At 40.9% G+C, this 25,005-nt stretch overlaps 1 protein-coding gene across 1 annotated transcript in view; it reads right to left on the minus strand.

Annotated features, from left to right (window-relative positions):
• The window catches only part of FRAS1 (Fraser extracellular matrix complex subunit 1), a 273,045-nt gene that overhangs the window by 150,234 nt on the left and 97,806 nt on the right, over window positions 1-25,005 (minus strand). The window contains exons 20-26 of the mRNA XM_029951708.1: window positions 18,717-18,869; window positions 18,296-18,442; window positions 12,899-13,045; window positions 8,408-8,548; window positions 7,367-7,507; window positions 5,779-5,916; window positions 2,209-2,479 (exon numbers count right to left, since the gene is read on the minus strand). Of these exons, the coding sequence (XP_029807568.1) occupies window positions 2,209-2,479; window positions 5,779-5,916; window positions 7,367-7,507; window positions 8,408-8,548; window positions 12,899-13,045; window positions 18,296-18,442; window positions 18,717-18,869 (1,138 nt within the window). The remainder of the gene's footprint in view (window positions 1-2,208; window positions 2,480-5,778; window positions 5,917-7,366; window positions 7,508-8,407; window positions 8,549-12,898; window positions 13,046-18,295; window positions 18,443-18,716; window positions 18,870-25,005) is intronic.

Genomic DNA, 25,005 nt, shown 5'->3' on the forward strand with positions numbered 1-25,005 from the left:
GGGGGGGGGGGGGGGGGGGGGGGGGGGGGGGGGCGATGAAACTGGTCATATCTTGATTGCAGTTGTAGTCATGAGACTGCAAGAATATATACATTAGTTGATACTCATAGAACAGTACATGTTAAGATGGGGAATTTTATTGAACCCAAATTATACCTCGACAAACCTGATTAACAAAAAAGTATATCTTGTCTACCATCCTGTTTCATTCTACCCTGGATTTTTTGTCCCGTTTAAATCCTGTCCCTCTTCACTCCCAGATCCAGACTTTCAGAGAAAGCAAATGATGGAAGCAACAGAAAGAAATAAGCAGGTGTGGTTACTCACAACATACTGGGGAAAAATGACTTTTTGGTAGCACTGAGGTCCCCAAACTGCTTATCATCCCAGAATGCCAGCCTGCCATGGCCACTCTGGCCATATTTGCAAGTCACCTTGTACTCCACAGGAGCATTCTGACCCCAAAGGAATCCATTCCTAAAGAATCATGGTCAGATTTTCGCAAGGAAAAAACAAAATCATAAACCTGTGCAGCAAGCTGCTCCTTTCATTTTTGTATCATTTTGCAACTTATAGAATGTCCTTTTTTCAGGAATTACTACCCATCTCATTTTACTAAGCCCTCATTCTTTCTTTTGTTGAAATTTTTAGATGAAGAAAATCCAATGCTAAAAGGGGTGCTCCAAGAATAAAAACAGTGCTGCAAGAATTCCCTGGAAACTAGTTGCCATTCTTTTCCCAGCTGGGGAGGCAGAGCCAACTCTGGAGGAAAACAGGTGATGGGAGATTGAAGAAGTAGCACAGACAAGAGGGTTGACTTTGGTTGTCTGGGGAGCTTTATGAACTTTACTCACTTTTCAAAAGAGATTCTAAGGCAAAGCTCTACAAGTACGGAGGGTGTGCGTGCATGTGTATGTGCGTGTGTGTGTGTGTGTGTGTGATGCAAACAATTAAGAACTACACTTGAAGCGAAATGAATGCAGGACATGGTATATAAATCTGAAGAGGGAGTCCATGGCATCAGACACCCGAGTTTGAAGCCCCACCTTTGTAGCCATACTTCTCTACACAATGATCATTTGCCCCTTGAGGATGGAAGGGTGCCCATTATTCCTAGTGTTATTAAGGGGGAGAAATCAGTGGCTAAAGGCATGGGTTGTGGAGTCAGGGAACCAGCCATTGATTGGAGACTTGGCTTTGCTTATATTCTCGAGGTCTTAACTTCCCTATCTGTAAACTGGGAACATAAATATACACAGTTCACATGAAATGTTTAACACAATGCATGGGTCAAAGTCAGCACTCAGTAAACATTAGTTATTCTTATCCCTTTACAATGGTCTTCTGAGGTTCTGGCTCTGAACTTCAATGGAGAAAGGGCCACCTGCTTGTCTCCCCACCTATCTCCTAAGCCAGACCTTAAAATAAAAATGCAAAACTCTAGTGGTGACAGTAGAAAATATTCACTGTGAATATTTCAATCCACTGCTAACATATACAGTCTACTCTGAATTATCTGCACTGATGAAGCAGAGCAGAGTGAAGGATAATCCACGAGGCTAATCTTTGGGGTGCATTCTCTGATTTCTGTTTAGCAGATTTACTCCGCTAATTATATGACTCTATTTGCTTAGGTTAGTGTTAACATTCAATTGCATTCCTGAAGCATATGTCAGCTGGGGTGAGGAAGACAGCCAGAAGTGTGTAGGAATCAGAGGAAAACTAGATCAGGCTTAAAAATTAACCACAATTAATCCCATAAAGTGGATAATAAAAAGTTGTGACTCTTAGCTTCCTTCCAACTCTGAAATCCTAGGAACCATATAACACTTTGAAAAGTATGTGCTCCATCTTCTAGCCACTCCTCACTCCCAGTATATTACCCTAATGTTGAAGAAGCAGCTGTAGCAATCTGGGTAGATAACCAGTTTTGTTTCTGCTGGGCCAAAAAACTGGGTGATTGTAGGAGGAACTTTCCTGTCACATCAGAGAATTACCCATAATTATGTGATAAAATGAAAATGCCTCTAACAGAGGCACACTCTCTGAGCAATTACAGTGAAATGATGACAGGCAGCTGAAAGCGTTGGCGTTTGTGGAGTATCGATCTTCCCCAGAAGAGAAGGGATAGCTATTGAGAAGCGGGGGCGGGCGCGCAAAGCACTGATGAAAAGGATGCGAGAGGAAAACAACAGAACACTGAGTCACCTGGGCTTTTCTTTGCTGTGCACAAAACGCACTTTTTTCTCATTCACATCTTTCCAGCTAAAATGGCCAGCCTTGTCGAGCTGAACCTCTTTTCCATTCCTTGAGAGCACTAGCTGACCGTTGGTGGGAGTGCTCACAACATGAAACTGGAGGTCTTCAACCCTGCCGTCCTGATCTTGGACATTCAGAAGGGGAAAATCCAGTGGCTTCATGGAACCAATTGCAAGGGTGAGAGAACCATTCACATGAAGACTAGGAGTGTGTATTTTGCCTGGAAAACATATGAACCCAAAGGTCAGACTTGGTACATTCACGATAAGGTGGTTTATTTATTTATTTTTATTTTTTTAATTTCCTCTGTGTGTTTATTTTTGAGAGAGAGCAAGAGTTTGAGCAGGGGAGGGGCAGAGAGAGAGAGAGGGAAACAGAATCCGAAGCAGGCTCCAGGCTCTGAGCTGTCAGCATAGAACCCAACGTGGGGCTCGAACTCATGAAGTGCCAAGATCATGACCTGAGCCAAAGCCGGATGCCCAACTGACTGAGCCACCCAGGTGCCCCAAGGTTTTGATTTTTAATAAACAGATTTGTAATGTTCATTCAGAAATGAGACTCTAGGCTATTGTATACCACAAGCCTCCTTCTAATCCAGTGGTTCTCACCCCAGGTTACATAAGAAAATAACATAGAATCTCAATGTTAAATATAAACTTTTGGAAAATATAGGAGAAAATCTTTGTGAGCTTAAATTAGGCAGTGCTTTCTTAGATATGACACAAAAAGTACAAGTGACAAAAGGAAAAAAAAAGGAATATAAATTGGACCAAAGTGCTTCAAAGGACACCAGTAAGGAAGTAAAGAAGACAATCTATAAAGTGGAGAAAATGTTTGCAAATTATATACCTGAAAAGGGATATATATCTGAAATACATACATCTTACAAATCAATAAAAGACAAGTAACCCAATTTAAAAATAGAGAAAGAATTTGAATAGCCATTTTTCCAGATATACAAAAAGCAATAAGCACATGAAAAGGTGCTCAATGTCATTCATTAGTCATCAGGAAAATGCAAATCAAAACCACAATGGGATACCACTTCAAATCTTCTATAAAGGTTCCTGAGAATGTGCAGAAATTGAAAATCTCATACATTGCTAGGAGGAATGTAAAATGGTATAGTTTGGCAGTTCCTCACCAGTACTTCTACTCGTACACCCAACAAACTAAACACATATGTCCACACAAAAATTTGTATCTGAATAATCATAGCAGTGTTATACATAATAGCCCAAAAGTGGAAAGAATGCAAGTGTCCATTAATTGGTGAATGAATAAACAAACTGTGGTATATCCATACAGTGGAATATTATTAAATCATAAAAAGGGATGATGTACTGATACATGTTCCAATATAAAGGAAACTTGAAAATATTATTGCCAAGTGAAAAAAGCCAGACATAAAAAGACACATATTGTATGATTCCATTTATGTGAAATGTCTGGAATAGTTAAACCTACAGAGAGAGAGAGTAGATCAATGGTTGCCAGGGACTGGGACAAGGGAGCACTAGAGAGAGACTGTTAATAGTTATTGGATTTCTTTTTAGGATGAATAAAATGTCCTGAAATTAGACAGTGGTGATGGCTGTATAACTTTGTGCATACACTAAAAACCACTGAATTTTATACTTTAAAGGGTGAATTCTATGGTATGTGAATTATATCTCAATAGTAAAAATAAAGAATCATACAGGGATCTTTTAAAACAGCACTGATGCTGGACCTCCCCCATCAGAGAGATTCTGACTTAGATACTCTGGGGTGGGAACCCTAGTGAGTTTACAAGCTCCCCAGGCAATCCTAATGGGCTTCCAGATTTGAGAGCCACAGTTTTAACCTAATTCATCCATCCCATCTGACCATCAGACCCTTTAAGGGTAAGAAAAGAAGCAAGTGTCTGATACCATTTGCTAGAACAGTACCAGTTAATTTATAATGAAGTATGATTATAAGTGGCTTAGATTCGGAAGTCATGCAAAGTATATATACTTTGTTTTAAAATTTTCCCATCTTTGTCCATAGGAAACATTTAATGGATGAATATTCCATCATGATGAGAATTGCATCATGTCTCTTGCAAGTAGTTTTGCCCGGACTTTAATTGTTAGTGTTTCCTTCTGCAAGTAGGTCAGACAGGACAGTTTGGGAATGGCAAGTTTCAAGGGAACTACTTCTAATGTAAGATTACTCTAATGAAAGTGGAATTCGTTTTCACAAGTTGACTTGTACTATGTCCCAAGAGGAGTAGGCTGACTCTCAAGTACTTGGGGTTTCCAGGAGGGTCCCAATAAAACAAGCCAAGGATATCTTTTTCCCATAGGAAGTCTTAGTTTCTTTAGAGGTCAGAAATGTAGAGACAGAAAATATGATTGACTATGGGTATTCAAATATGCCTCATGTTATTGATGAAGGACACCCAAAAGCTGAGAAATGCTCTACTATAATATAATTCTCAAACTGCAATTATCTATAAAACTCTTGGGCTCCAAATTAGACTAAATTTAAATTTGCTTCTCTTTTGTTGTAAGGCAGAGTATCCACTGATGTGTTGGACAAGACTAGCTCCACTCCTTTAATATGTCACCTTATTCTTTTTTTTTTTTTAGTTTATTTATTTGAGAGAGACAGTGTCAGCAGGGGAGGGACAGAGAGACAGAGGGAGGGAGAGAATTCCATGCATGCTCCATACTGCCAACACAGAGGCTGGAACCCACAAAACCTCAAGATCATGACCTGAGCTGAAAACGAGAGTCAAACACTTAACCCACTGGGCCATCAGGTACCCCAATATGTCAACTTATTCTTAATGGGAAAGTGGCTTGAAATCTATTTGCTTCAAATGTGTGATCCTGCTGGGACAGACTCCTCACACTATTCATTATTTATTTGTAATTTATCTCCAGTATGCCCACAGAAGAGGTACCATTGAACTATGGCATAATTAGCCTTCCAAGTTTATATATACATATAAAAAATTATATCTATATGTATATAGGTAATTTTCTACAACATAGCTGTAGTTCAGAAACATAACTAAGCTTTCTGCCAAATTTCTGATAGTTGGTACTTTTATGGCACAGACTATTTCTTTTCTCCAAAGATCTTAGAAGTTGAGTTTCCCCAATGTCCATGTCCTATAGAAAGTCCCTTATTTCTTAGCATTTCCAGAATGAGAACATCATATTTAAAAATCTTTTTAATGTTTATTTTTGGGGTTTTTTTTTTTTGAGCGAGAGAGATAGACAGAGGCCGAGTAGGGGAGGGGCAGAGATAGAGGGGAACACAGAATCTGAAGTAGTCTCCAGGCTCCAAGCTGTCAGCACAAAGCCTGACATGGGTTTCAAAACTTACATATGCAAGATCATGACCTGAGCTGAAGTCAGACGCTTAACCGACTGAGCCACCCAGGCGTCCCTAGAATCCTGTATTTTACATTACACGAGCCAGCTGTATCTGCAGACTCAGCCTTTGCATAGAGAAATGACAGACCATCTGATGAGAAGCACTTACCAGCACATGTTTCGTTAGAGTGGGCAGAGAAGCCAGGAATGCATTTGGAAACACAAAAGCCATTCTTCAAAAAGAACCCATGTTCACAGAGGTGACACTGGTCCCTGCTGCTGCACTGCAAACATGCTCGAGGGCAGGCTGTCAAAGAAAGGACACACTAAGTGAGACACATGAAAGGCCAGCTAGGGCCACTAGTGACAGAGAAATAGAGTGACAGCACAAGACTCCCAACAGCAGCAAAAAATAATTCCAACAGTTTCCTCTAGAATCACACAAGGAGCTGATCTATCCTCAGGAGGAAAGTGAACACAGAACAGTACTTTTGCTTTATGCACTGTGATATGAAAAGGTTGCACATAAACAGATTGTTTAAAAAGTTGGCTATATTGACTTGTAAGGGAGGTGGTTCATAATGACTAAGATCATAGGTTCTTGCTGGGTTCCATTCTTCCTTTACCACTTACCGACTGTCCACTTTGGACAAGTTCCTTCAAACCTCTATGGTGTGATTTTCTCATCTAAAAATAGGGATAGTAATAGCACCCAATGCAATTAACTTTTGGGAGGATTACATGTTTTAAATATGAAGAGACTAGGCTTTTGTGTGCTTACAATAAGTTATTACTATTTTAAATGCATGGGGAGAATAAGCTTTTTAAAGGACTCTAGGATTATTTCCTTGGGTCAAGGTAATAATCTACAAATTGAGGTTTTACTCCCAAATTTTTCTGCTTCCTTAGTTGAGATTTTATTATACAAAGGTGGTATACTATAGTTTAAAGGGCCCTGGATTGGCTTCAGAAAACTTGGGTTTAATATCTGATTTTATGTTGTCTTGATTAATATTCTTAAGACATTCTCTCTCTCTCTCTCTCTCTCTTCACTTATAAAACAGGATTCATAGTGTCTGCCATATTTTACAACCAAGTCAGTGTGGATATTAAAATGAGCTCATGTAGATGGAGAAATATGTAAGATGTAAAATGCCATGCCAGGGGAATGGCTTCATTATTACATGTCAGGTATTCTTCAAAGTGGAGCATATGATTCCAAGTTTTAAAGGAAATGATTAAAACAAACTGAAGAAACTCTCATGGACAAGTCAATGGACAAGGAGACTAAGACTTTGGGTTGACTTCAGTTTAATAAAAAAGCTCAGTGTGTCTCCTAAATTATCCTCAGAAATCCTATTCTTCAAGGCTATTGCACCAATATCAGGGTCACTGGTAACTTAGTCTACACACTGAAGATTTTATACCCATATCAACAGGGGTGATCCACTCTTAATGGATACCTCACCTTAGTTCAATATAAGCCTTAGATTCCATAAAATATTGACTTCATTTCCATAAAGACCTTCAGGGAGAATATTGATTTGTGCAAGAGAATTATTGGCCTGCACTTCTATATTCGATTTAACCATCAATTGGCAGATGTGTATGGGAAGCCCTCAATTACTTAGGTCCAGCTTCTTGGGTTTCATTCTGCTTCTAATTCAGATTGTTCTTGGTTACCTGAGAATCAGTGCACATGATTTACTTGTGGCCCTCACTTTTCTCTAGAAAACTTGGCACAGTTTCCAAGTTACCTGTGCATTGGTGATTGGCATGATCTGCAAAGTACCCCTTCCCACATTCCTGGACACACTGGGCGTCCAACAGGAGAAATGGCTCCTCACAGCGAGTGCACTCATGGGAACCTTGACACTGGAGACAGTGATTGGCGCAACCTAAAGGAAAAAAGTCAAATCAACAAAATTGTGTATGGCTCTCCAGGGGCCCTTGTGGGGAGGCAGCATTAGACCTCAAACAGTGAGATAACCTGGTGTGTTGGACAAAGCAGAAAATGAGAAGTCAGCGACAGGCTTCTGGTTGTTTCTGCTCTACTTACCAGGGGAATGATTTAGGATCAGAGATTACACTTCTCTGACTCTCAATGGTCTCTCCTATAAAATGGGAGTGGACATATTGTCCTACCCAGCTCGCTGGGTGAAGACCAAAATAAATAACGGAAAATACTGGGCAAACTTAGAAACTGTACATATTAGCCATTATCATTATTAACTAGTCAATGGCTTTCTGGCTTTGCTGAAGTATCCGTCTTCCCTAAGTCACCAATCAATTATCAGAGTCTCCCAAGAATGATCCCAGAAGTGCTGTCTGTGTACTTTGCAGGGGTAGTTCTGGGTTGGAAGATTTTGTGGTGCTAAATCAAGGCTGAAGGGATTGGGGTCCAGAGGAAGGTGGTGGGGAGACATCCAGTACATGCAGGGCTATGAGAGGCAGGTGTGTGAGCATAGTCCTTCCATGTGCTCAAATGACCACAGTATGCATACCTCTGCATCTAGAGAATGGGACTGTTCAATGTTTCAGGAAATCCAAACCTCATACCAGTTTGTGTGGCCGTATATCCCCAAGACTCCCATATGGAACTCAAATTTTAGCAAATAACATGTTTGGGCATGGAGGAAGGAGAGAAAGGACACATAACAGAGAAAAGCTCTTAGGAAAGAAACCAGAAATTAAACAAAAAGCCCAAAAGAAAACTTGCCACAGACTGCTTGTCAGAACAGTAAAAATGGGAGGAGGCTGAAGTGTGGCTGAGCACAGAGCAGGGGCTCCAGACTTACTCCTGCAGAGGCCCACATCCCTGTAGAAGGACGGTGAGCACTGCTCCACGCAGGTCCCATCCTGGAGAACGTAGCCATCCATGCACTGCAGGCAGTCTGTCCTCAGAGGCCCAGAGCACGCATTGCAACTCCAATCACACTCTAGGAAGGAAGTCCACGTTAGATCACCTTCGTTTGTCCACCCTCAGTCCCAGCAACTAATTTATGAGGACGCTGTCTGTGGCAGCAAGGGTAAAGTGAGGACAACATAAAAGATGTCAGATAAGCAAGCTCTGACCAGGTTTCTGCTTGTAGTAGCTTGAACGCCTCTCTGAGGTTTAGTGTTTCCTAATTATGTGGGACACGGGCATGTACAAGGATCACTCCATGCTTGTGCACAGGCTGCTTGTCAGTGGGGCTGCCAAGGAGCCAGATCAACTTAATCTTATTCCACAGCCCCAGAGTTCTTTATTCCCATGCCATTCTGTCTTCTTGCAAAGCCAGCTACAGGGAGTGGCCAATCTGCCTCAGCAAACCTAATCCAGACCTCCTCCAAATGCTCAATAGGTGAAGTGATGTCAGAGACATCTTCTGCCTCCACTGACACCGGGTGTCTGACTTTCTGCTTCTCCAAAATCAGGTGTGGACCCACCCAACAGAGAAAACCACTGATGTTAGAATTAAATGGGGCATAAAGAAATAGTCCAGAAAGAAAGGGCTTACAGAAATAACAGAAGATCTCCCTAGCAGTAGAGCTGACTCATTTACATGTTCTTTGCTCAGTAAACACCTATGGAATGCATAGCACTGAAAGGTGGGTAGAAAGTAGGTAGATCCTAACTTCAAGGAGTTTTTGTGGTCATAGGTTCCAACCTTGGAAGTGCACCTATGGAATCCAGAAAGATTATTAGAAATACAGATTATCAGGCTCAACATCAGAACTATCCAGTTAGTCTTGAGAATTGGAGCACAAGAAAACATGGTGAGGCCACTATTGTTTTTGTTCTTATGATTATTATAGCTGTTGTTATAGTTGCTGTGGTTTTCTTTTTAATGTTTATTTATTTATTTTTGAGAGAGAGAGAGAGAGAGAGGGAACGAGCAGGGGAGGGGCAGAGAGAGAAGGAGATACTAAATCTGAAGCAGGCTCCAGGCTCAGCACTGTCAGCACAGGGCCCGATGAGGGGCTCAAACTCACAAACTGTGAGATCATAACCTGAGCCAAAGTTAGACGCTTAACCAACTGAGCCACCCAGGCACCCCATAGTTGCTATGGTTTTGAAAGGCTCAGGTAATTCTGATGCAGCTAGAAAACTCATGTTTGAGAGACAAAGTTCTAACTGGCAAACTAAGTCCTTCATGCATGGAAGATAGGTTAAGTACTTGGATTTTGAAGTCTCCATTTAAGCCATGGCTTAGATACTGTTCATCTACATGTCTTACATACTTTCCCTAAATTATTTGAGCCTCAGTTTCCTTACCTGTAAGACAGAGATAAGAACAGTACCTATTTCATAAGGCTGAGTAAGGCATAGAGTAAATGAAAGAATGAATGTAAAGGATTTAGCACAGTACCTGGCACATAGTATCAGCTTAATCAATGTTTGCGGATATGCTGTTTTACTTGGAGAGCATTCTCCATTCAGGACGTCCTCACTCAACCACCCCTCCCAGCTGAGAACTGGGGAAACTCCTCATTAGTCACTTTTCTCTTTCTTGATACCACATTTATAAGGCCCAAAGAAGCAGGTAAATGTGCAAGATTGCACGTGCTTCCAAGACGATTTCTATAGTTAATCTCACTCATTTATTTGGCTGAATCAGTCCTGAGGGAAAATGACTAAAGCAGAGCCTTGAAAACTGCCTGCATAGTTATGAAATCATTTACAATATGGAGGATCTGTGATAATCTTGTTTTTCACCAGAAGGGAAAAAATAGAAAGGCTCTGTGGTCTTGAGCACCAGAGACCACCTAAGTTGACTACAAGGAGAATTCCTTGGAATAGAGAGTGTGCAATTTTGCAAAGCCTTAAAACATACCAAGCGTGCATCACAGATGTTTGGCCCCCATATCTGATCCCCAGCTTCTCGGGCAGAACTGGAGAGATGGGAGACATGTAGAATGGACGAATGGAGAAGGTAAATGGAATAGAAGGAAAAGCCAGCCTTTAATTCTGTTCGTCTCCTTGGTGAGTACTGCCATTCAAAAAACATAAGCCCCAAGAATTCTAACTACTTAGAGAACAAGGAAAAAGTTAGTTTTTTACACTGCCTCCTTATAAACTCTTCAAGCACAGGGACTATGCCTTTACTCATTTAAGTCTGTTAGATGATGATGAAAAAATCAGATACAACTCGTCTTCATTAAGCACAGAGTCTAGCAATCTAGAGTTGTAAATGCAAGTGCCTCTAGGTCCCAGAGAGAACCTGTAAATCTTTCAACCAGGCCTGGTATGATAGGAGTCAGGGAATGGTGGGGACTGTTGATCTGAAAATGCAACAGGACAATACCAACTCATCTTCAACCGACTGCTACATTATAGAAATGCACATTCCGGGCTGCCAGATCATCTGGGTTTTTCAAAAGAGACAGGAAATCTCAATCTTTATATGTGAAGTATTCTGCATTTTAAAATGCATTAATGAAGGGTGCTGGATGGCTCAGTCAGTTAATCAACCAACTCTAATTTTGGTTCAGGTTGTGATCTCACAGGTTGTGGGATTGAGCCCCACGTGTGCTCTGCACTGGGTGTGGAACCTGCTTGGGATTCTTTCTCTCTCTCTCTCTCTCTCTCTCTCTCTCTCTCTCTCTCTCTCTCTGCCCCTCCCCCGCTAATGATCTCTAAAATAAAAATTATAAAAATATATAAAATATAAAATGCATTAGTTAAAAAATTTAAAACACTAGAATAATAGGTGGACAAAAATAACCCATATCTTAGATCAACTACAACCTGAGAGTTTCCAGTTTGCCAGCTTTGCTCTAATTACCAAAACTTTGCACAATAGCTGGCACACATAGTAGGTGCTCAAAACTACCAACTTTGGCTCAGGTCATGATCCCATGGTTTGTAAGTTTGAGTCCCATGTCAGGCTCTGCGCTGACAACTCAGGGCCTGGAGCCTACTTTGGATTCTGTGTCTCCTTCTCTCTCTGCCCCTTCCTGCTCACTCTCTCACTCTCTCTCTCAAAAATAAATAAATATTAGGACCACTTGGATGGTCAGTTAAGCATCTAACTTCATCTCAGGTCATGATCTCACAGTTCGTGAGCTTGAGCCCCACATTAGGCTCTGTGCTGACAGGTTAGGGCATAGAGCTTGCTTCACATTCTGTATCTCCTGGATGAAGAACCATCTTTCATCCTAATGGTTTCCCCAAAAAAGCCAGGGTGGCCATACTCATATCAGACAATCTAGATTTTAAAATAAAGACTGTAACAAGAGATGAAGAATGGCATTATATCATAATTAAGAGGTGCATATCCACCAAGAAGACCTAACAATTGTAAATATCTATGCCCCCAGTATGAAAGCACCCAAATATATAAATAAATTAATTACAAACATATAGAAACTCATTGATAATAAATAATACATAATAGTAAGGGACTTCAACACCCCACTTACAGCAATGGGCAGATCATCTAAACAGAAAATCAACAAGCAAAAGTGGCTTTGAATGACACACTGGACCAAATGGATTTAACAGATATATTCATAACATTTCATTCTAACAGCAGAATACACATTCTTCTGGAGTACACATGGAATATTCTCCTAGATCACCTACTGGGACACAAATCAGCCCTCAACAACTACAAAAAGATTGAGATCATACAATGCATATTTTTAGACCATGATGCTATAAAACTTGAAATCAACACAAGAAAAAAATTGGAAAGACAACAAATTCTTGGAGACTAAAGAACATCCTACTACAGATTCTGTGTGTCCCTCCCTCTCTGCCCCTCCCCTGCTAATGCTCATGCTCATGCTCTGTCTCTCTCTCTCTTTCAAAAACAAATAAACATTAAAACAAACAAACAAACAAACAAACATTAAAAAATATTTTCTCGAGAATTAAATTACATACAGGGGTGAGTAGGTGTTGTAGTCAGTTAAGCAGCCAACTCTTGATCTCAACTCATGTCATGATCTCATGGTTTATGAGTTCGAGCCCTCTATCTGGCTCTGCACTGATGGTTTGAGCCTGCTTGGGATTCTCTCCCCCCCCCCCCCCCCGCCCCTTACCTGATCATGCTCTCTCTCTCTCTCTCTCTCTGTCTCTCTCAAAATAAACAGATAAACTTTAAAACACAAAAAGGAAGGAAATTACATACAAAGAAAAAGAAAATTATATACATACATTCATAATGCAGGATGACTTCTTGCTAAGACTAGAGAAAGTCTAAGCATATGACAGTATTTTCCCAGTGTTGGGGAGTGGGCATCTACAGTAAAGGGAGCTCACTGAGTAGAAGAATCATTGCATGGTTCAGGAAGAGCTTTACCTCTGCATATCTTGGTGGAGAAGTCAAGATAGTACTGTGGGGCACAGCTCTCATACTGACATTCCCCAAAGAGCAGAACCTTGTTTGGATCTCGGCAGGAGGTACAGCCAGCCTGTGAATCACAGCTTCTGCAATGTGCACTGCATGCTGAGCAGATAGCAAAAGAAAATGACCAGATAATTACAATTGCAAATACTGAAGCACTGATCAAACCTAGACAGATGCTACAAAGGAGCAAAGCGCTTCTCCAACCTGTTCTTTAATTATGGCTCATAACCCTCCCCTGTGATCAAGAGAAACAGAAGTGTTACTCTTAGTTTCCAGAGAAGATAAATTATAAACCCAAGAATGGAAATCCCACATCCAACTTGCCCTGTGATGCAGCCACAGAACTTATACCTACTCCAGGATCTCTGGAATAATAGTCCAGAGATATGTTTAAACCTTAATTCTTAAGGAATCAATCGTCCTGTAGTTCATGATGTGGATTCAGATTTTTGAATGATGCCAAGAAGAAAATTAGTTATCAATGTTATTGGGAAGCTCAGGAAATCCCATATTTTAAGCCACAAAGGACTTCAAGGAGGCCTGGCTTACTGCTTCAACCATTTGTAATTCTCAGAAGCCATTGAATTCAGGAATTCAGGAATGATCCCCAAATCTGGTCATGCTTCCATCTTCCCTGACTTAACAACTGGCATTTCTCCATCTTCTCACTTGTCCATGCTAGAAACCTTGTAAGCCAGCTTGACACCCCACCTTTCTCTCATTCCTAATCTACTCACTCATTGGATCCTATTAATTCAAAGTTTCCTATGTAATCCTCAGAATTTTTGGCTTTTCTCCATTGCCCCACATACCAATACATCTAAGTCATCATCTCCTACTGGACTACTGTCATAGCCTCCTAATTGATTTCTCCTTACTAAGTTTGGCCCCCTTACATGGGGATCTATTTTCCATGTCTCCATAAGAGTGATTTATTTTTTATTTATACGTCTCAGGTTCCAGAGGTCACTTTCATCTATAAACTCATAACTTTCTTCCAGCCTGGAAAGTTTCCAGCCATCGTTTCTGCAAATATTGCTCCTCCATCATTGCCTCCATGCTTCCTACCTAGATATCTTAATACACATCCTTGAATCCTTTCAATATAATCCCTAAGTCTCTTGTCTTTAACTCTTACTTATTCGTCAGTGACTTCTTCAAGAAGACCTAACCTGACTCTTCAGTCTAAAGCAAGTCTCCCTGTCACTGCTCTTAGAGCACCTCAGACATTTCATTCATGCCATACGTAATAATTTTCATTTAAGCAATTATTTACCTTCTGCCTCCTTCAAGCTAGAAGCTTCATGAAAGCAAAGAGCAGGTTTGTTTTGTTCCTTCCAATAGTGCCCAGCTAGGTCATCTTTCATATTGTGGGTATTCGAAAAACATATGCACATAAATGAAATAAGCCAGATACTGTAATTATATATATTCAAGCATCTCTGCCTCATTCTTTCTCTAGGTACCTATCAGAGGACAAATCTAGAGAACCACCATGTGAGTTTCAGATCTAGAGAAAAGCAAAGTGTGTGGCACAGTGCAGGAAAATGACCTCCTGATAAAAATAAAAAGGAAGTCCTCTTATTTCACCTATGAGAAATATCACTGATCTAAAATATTCATTAGAATATGTAGATTGGTAATTAAAGGTCCTAGAAAAATTCTAGACTGGATTTTCAAACAGATGGTTTGAGAATAATTAGAAAAGAATATTTTAATTTTGGGGAATTTATATGAAATTAAACTTCCATCTCTTTTTTTAATTTGGGTAGAATTTTTACACATGGTGTATCTTAATTTTGGCAAAGGGTTTGACAAAAATCTGAACAATAAGCCTGTGAATACAAAAATGAAGGGGGGGACTAGTAGCTTTAAGTGGATTTGAAGATGGTTAAAATGCATATTCAAAAAGTTATTGGTAAATCTTTTTAATTAGTAAAATGTCTTTAGTAGAATATTATAATATCTTAATTTTATACTTGATCAGTATTTTTATTAATAACTTTAATAAAAACAAAGAAATTACACTAATGACATTTAAATATGTCACATACACCTAATAGTCACATTTCACCAGAACAACTCAAACTCAGTTTTAGCTAGTTGAAGCAATAAACTAAAAGGAATCAGATGAAATAAGCAAAACTGTAAGTCCTCATTTATTGTCTTTAACCCATTGCACAAATAAAGGAAACAGGAGACCTGTTTAGACAGTAGTTCCTATAAAAAATGATCTAAGAATTTTGGTTGATTAAAAGCTCATGACAGGTGTGATATGGTTACTAAAGAAACTAACTCAGTCTTAAAGGGCAGAGCCTAGGTGCTAACCGGGTGCCCTGCTTGGCACAGAGCTGCAAGCCCGAGTGCCACTTGCCAGCTTAGAGTTACAGGACAAAGGCCTGTGCTGATAGCCGAGAGCTTCTTGTAATTTACTTCCTCAAGTGCCAAATGCCTTCTTATTCTTGAAGCCTTCTATGCAGGCTTTCATTCTCCCTTGGTACCTCAAAGTATAACTCAGCCTCTCCACTGGCTTCCAAAAGAAATGGATTTGTGCATTTTGAAATGCTAGAAGACTATACGAGATTTGGGGGGATGCAGCAGTATCACACTGAGGATCAGGGAACTTCCACCACGTCTATCCGAATGCTTCCTCCTCTTCATCGAACCCCTCATCTCTTACCAAGGCAACACAAAAATGACCTAGTCCTACTCAGAGCAGTTCTGCACACACCAAAGCCCCTTGGGTTTTCAGCTTCCGTCTCCAAAGGAATGTGGGTAAGAAACATTTTCTCCATCTTAGGATATTCAGACTACCCCTGGTATTAGTCATGTTGGTGTGATCACATCTGGAGTCCCTGGTACAGTTCTCTGAGGTCCTGGACCCCAGAAAGTGCCACGAGGACAGTGACAATGGTGGTAAGTGGTAAGTAGAAACCAGTGAGGGAAGCAGAGATGTACGTTAACAATCACTCATGAAGAAGAAAGGCCCCTCACAGCTCATGAAGTCCACCCTCCTTCTTAAACAGCCTTGTTTTCTACCACAGCTCTGAGAGAGGATCATCCATTGCTGTTCCAATACTCTGCTGGCTCCAGTTTTACCTGGAGCAAAGTGCAAGTGGGAAATGAAAGTTAATTTCAAACTTTGAAAGGCAATCATGTGAATGGGGAAGGGGGTTTGTTCTACACCACTCCAGAGCGGAGCATCAGAGGGCCAGTGAGAAAGAGCAGTCAGACAACTAAACAACTACCACCCCCTGCAATGGACCTGGTGTCCTTCCTCCTCGGTAGAGTGGGAGTGAGACAGAATCTCTGCATTGGGTGCAAGGTTGCCTCTGGCTGCCCTGGAATTCTCCTCCTTACCTCTAAAGTACTTCAAGTACTGAGAGCCTCATTTACCATCTCTTTTTTTAAAGTTCCTGCCTCAAATGATTATCCTTGAATTTTAGAGTCCAGTGTGTAATCTCTAAACATCTCTATAACCAAAATCCAGACAGTTCTCCACCTCTTACTTTCTTCTATTAATGCCTCCCCTAAATACCAGTTATATTTCCTTAAAAGCCCTTCCCCGCATTTCTAAAATTGTCAGGCCTGTAATTGCCTATAATGATGAGAATTAGAAAGGCACATTGCTGATTTTTTTTTTACATACTAGAAACTCAAATATCCCAACTTAAGGGCATGATTCATTCAATCTTTGAAAGAATGAAATTTAAGCTTTAGCAAAGGACTAAAGCTAGGAGGTTCTCGATTTAACTGAAAGAATCTATGAAATCCTATTTACATGGTAGCATAGAAAATGTATTTGTGCAGAAATCACCTTACACTGAGGAAAAGGCTTCTTAGAAAGAAATATGTCAATGCAATGTTTTTTTTTGTCATCTATGTGCCACACAAAAGATTCTATTTTTTCTTTCGAACTTTTATTTCTATGATCCCAGTGCTGTGAAGAGCCTCATTGATCTCAGTCACTATTTCTCTACCAATACTCTCCTGCTCTTGAACAGAACATGCAAGTATTTCATTCGTGTCTCTTGTGTTAGAGAATCTATAGATACTGGTAGACAGTTGACATATACTGAGCAAAGTTTTCGTTATAAAAGCAAAGAAATTTGTCAAGGGTTCGAAAAGAGTTTTTATCTCTGGTACCTCAACAGATGATGCAAAATGGTGCGTTCCACACAAATTCATTTCAAATGCAAATTCTTGCAAGCATCTCAGTGAACTAATAGTAATAACTATCTTTCTATCTATAAAATGTAAATATCTTAAACTGCTTGGTTTGCCTCTCATTCTGGAGAATGATGATGATGATGATGACAATGATAACAATAGCTGATATACTGAAAGCCTGTTCTCTGCTAAGGTCCATGCCAAGTGCAAGAATCTTAGATGTAGGTACCATTATAATCCCCCTTTGACAGAGAGAGAAACTGAGGCCTAGAAGTTAATTCAGTTGCTCACAGGCATAAAGCTAGTAAGTGGTAGGTCGGTCTTGATCTCCAGTTACATGAGTCCAGAGCCCACCTTCCTACCCACCAGTCTTTAATTCCCTCAGTATGGTACTTCTAGGACATAAAGTTGATATACCAGCACTGTATTTGTTAGCTGTCATTTTCAAAAGGAAAAAGCATAACAAAATTTTTTTGCAAATGTCATTTTAGTGATTGAAATAAAGTAAGCCACCTCAGCATATCTCAAAAAATGTTCCTTCATCTGTGAAGGATTTCCTGATTTCTTTTCTACTCCAATTTGCCTTTCCCTAATTTACCCTAACTCTTTGTTTGTGCCTGACACAGCTAATTAATCATATTTTGACTTATTTGAGAAATAAGACATCTCTACAAGTAACTCTCATGCAAGACAAAACAACTGTTTGAGCAGAAACCGAATGCTTTGTGGCATGTCAAGCCTTGTGCATTTTCAATATTCAACAAATACATACCGAAAACAAATTAAATCAGACAAGCACTTAGGTCACTGATTGGGGACCAGAGCGAGTTCCACTCTCTGCTCAGGATCTTGTAATTGAATTGCTGAGAGAAACCATAAGGATAAAATAGACCAATACTTTTATTTAAAATACGAGGTAACTAGAGAACAGAGAAGCCAAAAGAGTGGCCTCGGATCACACAGCTGGTCCTTGCAGACGAGATTCCTAGCCCAGCACCTCCTGGTTAGGCCAACGTCTGAGTCCATAGCCTGCTAATGGCATCCATACACCTTGTCGATTAACTTTCTTTTTTAAACATAAAGGCTACCCAGTGGGAATATGGATGCAAGAACTTCATATTTCTTGCAGTGACTCTGGAAGAGCAGGGAAGGAGAGAAATTTTATTTTTAAAAACCTACGCTGACAAGCATGCCCATCATCAAGATAGTGCCCGGGAAAGCAGGTGGTGCTGCAGGTGCCAAGGTGGGACAGCACGAGGTTGGCATCACAGGAGGTGCAGGAGAAGGGTCCTGTGCCCTGGCAGGTTCTGCAGGAGGAGTGACATTCTGCAGAGTGAAAAGAGACACGAAGAGAATCTATGAAGTCAAACTCCTTTCCAAAGCAGCAGTCTGAGAGGCATTAGTCAAAGCTCCAGTGGAGAGTGTTAGCTGGTCTGGTTTACTGTCCCACAGCATGCTTCCTGCCTTCTCTCTCTCTCTCTCTCTCTCTCTCTCGCTCTCTCTCTCTCTCTCTCTCCCTCTCGGTTCAAATCTTCTCCACTACTGCCCCAAAGACAGAGAAACTCGTGAGGCACCACCAGCTCCTGCGTCCAGCACTTACTTTTGCAAGCTCCTCTCTCTGCATAGAATCCAGAAGGGCAATCAGGAACACAGTGGTCCCCCAGCAGCAGGTACCGGGCATTCTGGCAGCTCAGGCAGATGCTCCCAGTGTTGTGGAGGTCGGCCACACAGTGCTGGCACAGAGGATGGCAGTCTGGAGGGGGCAGGGGAGCACACAGAAGGCATGGACAGCATGAGCACGACTGTCATTACCACACCCAAGGGCAGAAGGGATCACAATTACTCTTGCTGCAGCACGGAAAGCGGGAGAAGAGCCGGAAGGCTCAGGAAAAGTAGATGCTTGGGAACTGTACAGATTGTGTGTTTGAGGTTTTTAGCAAATGGCCTGGCCCAGCACAGCTATTCAGTTGTCATCCCTTTTCAACTGAATAACCTTCAAGTACTGAGGCAGCGTGTGATAGATCCTTGCTCAGAGTACAGAGAGAATTGTCAGACTAACAGGAATAGTATTGTCAGTACCATCAACATTTCCCCCTGGGGCGCTGCAAACTCTGGCCCCACATGCCCCCAATTCTCAGTGCTCCTGAGCTGGGCACAGTGCCCTCCACAAGCTGCCTTCTCAGGAATTTGGCCATCCGGAGTCTGTATACCCATCTCAGGTGTTGATATGGAGGGGCTGGGGTTAGTAGGAAACTGAGCTGAGTCTGTAGAAAACTTTAGTCTTCAATTGGAAAGTTATACGGAAGAGCTACAAGTTGAATAGTTATTTTAATTACCCAATACATAATTCCCAGAAGCCCTGCTGTACGAGCTGTGATTAAGGCTCTAAGACAAAGCATCTGGCACAACCAACATGGTCTCTCCTTCTTGTCTACATCATAGTCATCCTTTAATTAAAGAACCTGATCAGCTCCCGTTATTGGTGAACATAACCTCTGCCTCGTTCTAGGTGGAATCACCCTTCAAGTCCTGTTTACCATTCTCCAGCCCAAAGGCAGAAGAAAATCCACAAATCCTGAATTACCCACCAAAATGAAGAAGGAGTAAAGACCAAGGAAAAGGAAGTTTAGATTTCTAACCACAAGCTTTTCCATCTGTCCCTGAAGGATTTAAAGCACTGTCTTTCATTTATGCATGTGAGAGGGTTGTCTTTTTTTTTTTTTAATGTTTTTACATTGTAGTACTTGTTTTGCTTGTTGGTGGTGTTTGCTTATTTAATACATTCTGTCAAGGACAGAAAAAAAAAATAAAGCACTGTCTGCACTTGGTAATGCACTACTCAGGGACTTGATGTCTTGTTTGGCTCAGTCTTAGATGGAGACTGTGATCGCAAGCTATGTTTAGATTAAAAAAATCATTGTCGGTGATGGGGCTCCTGAGTGGCTCAGTCCATTGAGAATCCAACTCTTGATTTCAGCTCATGTCATGATCTCACAGTTTGTGAGATCGAGCACCATATCAGTCTCTGCCCTGACAGCATGAAGTGTGGTTGGGATTCTCTCTCTCTCTTTCTCTCTTTCTCCCTCTCCCATGCATGTACACACAACTCTCTCTCTCAAAATAAATAAACAAACATAAAAAAAATCCCCATCAATGACACAGATGGCCTGCCCCCTGAAATCGGTGTAGCAGGTCTTTTTCTCTCTGCCTTCAGTGATACACTTAATTGCTGACCAGCCGAGGTGGGATCCCCACAGAAGAAGCAGATCCCAGCTTTATACCTGCACCCACTCACTGCCACAAGAAGCCACTTGGGCACCTGCACAGCCGTTCCAGAAGTTGAGCCCAAAGTGTCCTCCCCCAAATGCTGACTCTTCTGGGCACACCAACTAATAGCCCTTGACCCTTCTCTGAACTTTAGGAGTCTCAAATTACAGGCAGCCTTTTCCCCATATTAGGAACAATTTTTGATCTCCTAAGAGCCAAATTATCCCTCATTATAGACCTTTGGTAAATTATAAAGGAAGCGGTGACTGTATTGAGGGAAATACGAGGCCACTTCCCCCTGATTCAGTGTATGGTTTACACACAATGTTCTCTTTTTCCTGTGCCCTCCTCACAGTGCCAGGAGCAAAAGGGAGGCGGGGGCCGGGGGGACTCAAAAAGTTTCAAAAGTTACTGGGGCAAATGGAGGGGACCATGTTTGATGCTTACCTGAGTGAGTGAGTGCCTGCTAGGATTGGAAACCCGAGAAACATTACTGATCCAGGGCTCCATTATTTGAGAAGTCACGGCCTCATCCTCTCTCACGCCAGCAGTTACTGAGAGCTCTGGGCTCAGGCATGCATCCACAACCACAAGCTCTGCAGGTGTTCAGTGGTCTGAAAACTAGTTGCATCTAACTGAGGCTTTCTCTGGTGTGCAATTACAAGAATGAAAAGGAATAATCACGAAGGATGCTTTGAAGAGAAAGTAAGAAGATCTCTGGAGTACTTTGTGGGTACAATAAATAAATATTTATGAATTTGTCTGATCTTGGGGATCTCTAGAAGCTGTTGGAATGAGTGTAATATGCATTAATTACTTCTCAAGGAAGCTAGAGTTAGGCTATGGATGCTCCTTCCCACTCTCCTGGCAGCTGCTCGTAACGCTCGTTCCTGGCCCCAGGCAGCACCGCGTCCTGCCCACCCTCCACCTCTTCCCAGATCTTCTTACCTTCTACTTCCTTCAGCCCATCAAGCACGAGCGCCTTCGAGTCCTTCCTGTCAGCCTCAAAACATCTTTCTTCACCCATTTTTATCTCATTTCTTCTCTTCTCAGAGGACAAAATGGCTAATCCTCCACCCACATCCTTGATCCAATTTTCAACATTATTTCAGCATTATTGCATCTTTAACTCACCTCTCCTTACTCTCCTTGACTTCAACCTTTGAACAGCCTCTGCATCACCTCCAAAGCTTGTCTCCAAAACCACACCACACTCTTTTGCCGTCCCTTCCCCACCCAACATCCCTGCCTCCCTAACTCCTTAGTTCCTGGGATCTGCTTCAGCCTCCATGAAAGTGCTGTGGTATTGCCTTGGAAAGGTCTCTGACCACCTCTTATGACCAAATCTAACAGCTTCCTTTCATATATAACCCACCAGAGATCTCTGTTAACACAGGACACTCCTGGTCACCCCTCCTCCTTGACCCCTTGTTCTGCTTTAGAATGCTTTATCCTAGCCCTCTTCATGGCCAGGCCCTTGTTCTCTGCCTCTGACTGCCTGATAGATGTAGGGATTCTTCCCCGCCCTCAACTTCTGCCATCCCCTAATCAAGTCTCATTCTCTAGGAGCACCTGGGTGGCTCAGTCAGTTAAGCATCCAACTTCGGCTCAGGTCATGATCTCACAGCTCATGAATTCGAGCCCCATGTCAGGCTTTGTGCTAAGAGCTGAGAGCCTGGAGTGTGCGTCAGATTCTATGTCTCCCCTTCTCTCTGCCTCTTTTCCACTCACATTCTGTCTCTTTCTCTCAAAAATAAATAAACATTGAAAAACATTTTTTAAAAAGTCTCATTCTCTGAAGGTCCGAAACTACACATAGCTGTTTGTATCATGTTTTGCTATATAGCTACTAGAAGCCAGTGGAAAGGACTCAAGAGTCTGAGACTCCAAAATCACTCAAGGCCTCTGCCTCTGTTTGTGGCTCCATATTAAGCCTTAAGAAGACATCAGATCAATTGCCAGATATATCACATTGCATTCTGAAGTGAGTACCCAGAGCAAGGAGAAATCAACAAATGACACCTGAAAATATTAATCAATCAAATGCAGGTTGTCCAAAGCATCACATTAATGCAAGGAAGGTTAAAGTTTTCCTTACACATGAGAAAGTAACTGCCCAAGTCTGGAAGTTGGACTCCCTCTTTTCATTAACAACCTGTATGCATTCCTTATTCATTCATCCATCATTTAAAAAGTCATACTGAACACCCAATCCTATGAATAGATTCGTTCCAACACAACAAACTAAGTGATCCCATGTCAATATATTCATGCTGACCTCCCTTCCCAACTCTCTCACTTACAAGCCCCTTCAGAAGACCACTTAAATATGCTCTGAAATCCTGCTCTAAAGTCAACCTCTAGGTTGAATGACTTTTAGTAAACCAACCAGAATAGAAAAATGAATTCCTAAAACCTGGGATATACTTCTGTCTTGAGAGGCTTGAAATCAAAATCTCTTTATAGGAGAGACTTCTTAGGGAGAGCTCAGTATGATTAATGATGTGCAGAGAAAGAAGCCAGAAACCAGGACAAAAAGGGCATGAGAATTAATACTTATGTTTTGACTTACAATCTGAAAAATGTAGTCCCTGAGAGCAGACTACAGAACTCAGGCGTGATAGGCTACAAAGGGTCAGTCCCACTGGGTACCACCTATAAGCAAGCTTCAGGCTCAAGTCTGGGAGCCACTGGATCTTCTGCCCAGAAGAGGAGCTGAGTGTAGCTCAGACAAGAACCTTGAGGGTTTATTTTTCTGAATACAATGTGAGCCACAGCAGAAAATATGAAAAACATTTTTACCAAGTATAAATAAACAAAAACCACCCTAAGTAGCCCTTCCAGAGTAACAACTACTAACACTGACATTTTTCTCTTAGTTCTTTTTCTATATTAATTTTACATACACAGCTCTTTACATAGATGAGATTATATTAAATGTTGTCATTTAATATCTTTTTAAAAATTCAGTACTATCAGCATTTCCACATGTCATTAGGAACTCTTTGTAAACATCATTTTAGGGACTGCATAATATCCCCAGCTTTAAATAAATAAACAGGAAATTTACCATTTCTCTTATATAAGTGACCCTGGAAAAACCAAGGGTTAAGGGCACTGACCCCTGCACATTCAAAAATCTATGTACAACTTTCAACTCCCCAAAAACTTAATTATTAATAGCCTACTATTGACTAGAAGCTTTAAATAGGTGACTATAATAACTTAGTCAATTAACAAATATTCTGCATGTTATATGAATTACATAATGTATTTTTACAATAAAGTAAGCTCGAGGGGTGCCTGGGTGGCTCAGTCGGTTGAGCGTCCAACTTCAGCTCAGGTCATGATCTCACAGTTCATGGGTTTGAGCTCTGCGTCAGGCTCTGCGCTAACAGCTAGCTCAGAGCCTGGAGCTGGTTTCCGATTCTGTGTCTCTCTCTCTGCCCGTCCCCTGATCATGCTCTGTTTCTCTATGTCTCTCAAAAAAGTAAATAAAAGTTAAAAAAAATTTTTAAATAAACAAACAAAAAACCCCAATAAAGTAAGCTTGAGAAAAGAAAATGTTAAGAAAATCATAGGAAATGGGGAACCAGGGTGACTCAGTTGATTAAGCATCTGCCTTCAGCTCCAGTCATGATCTCATGATTTGTGGGTTCGAGCCCTATGCTGGTTTCTCTATTGTCAGCATGGAGCCTCTGTTCCCCTCTCTCTGCCCCTCCCCCACTAGCTCTCTCTCAAAAAAGAAATAAAATTTAAAAATAAAGAAAATCATAAGAAAAATATATTTATGGTACTGTACTGTATTTATACAACAGCAACAAAAATCCACATACAAATAGACCCATAGGGTTTAAAACTATGTTGTTCAAGAGTCAACTGTACTTGAGGTTTACTTCCAATTTGTCCACTTTCATAATGAAGGCCCTGATAAGAACTCTGTGCATTTTAAATTAGTTCCCAAAAGACATTGTCAAGAATGCAATACATGTTATTACTACAGCTTATATGTATTGAGCTCTGAATATATATCAAGTACTTGTGGTATTATTATCCTCATTTTAAAGATGAGAAATGGAGACTCAGAGATCAAGTCACTCGCTCACACATGTCATCTTCACAATGACTGCAAAGCATGTACTTTTAACCACTACAGGCACGAAAAAAAAAAAGTAAAATTCTTAATAGGTATTACAAATTCCATTCCAGAAAGTTTGTCATTTTACATTTCCAAGAGCCACTCATGAGACTGTTCCATCATAACTCTGCCTGCACTAAGGAACTGAACAATACTAAAAGAATCTTGGTTAATTTGGTTGGTGAAAACTGCTGTTACATCATTGTTTTCATTTATATTTCTTATATTATAAGTGAGGCTAAGCATAAAAAAATCTTTCAAACAATAAAAATGTTTAAATGCCTACTGTAGGCATGGAGCTTTCAGTATGGTGAGGGGAAAAACAACCCTGGATATATAATTATAATTGAGTGTGAAATAATTTGAGATATCAACCAATGAGCTCTTTTCTCATTCACTGTAAGTAACTACCCCCATTGAACCAGGAAGCATGGACCATCATGTGCTCCCAGAGAAAGCTATCAGAATCCAACCTACAAAAATA

Source organism: Suricata suricatta, chromosome 1 (genome assembly GCF_006229205.1).
Source record: "Suricata suricatta isolate VVHF042 chromosome 1, meerkat_22Aug2017_6uvM2_HiC, whole genome shotgun sequence".
In the NCBI taxonomy this organism is placed as follows: Eukaryota; Metazoa; Chordata; class Mammalia; order Carnivora; family Herpestidae; genus Suricata; species Suricata suricatta.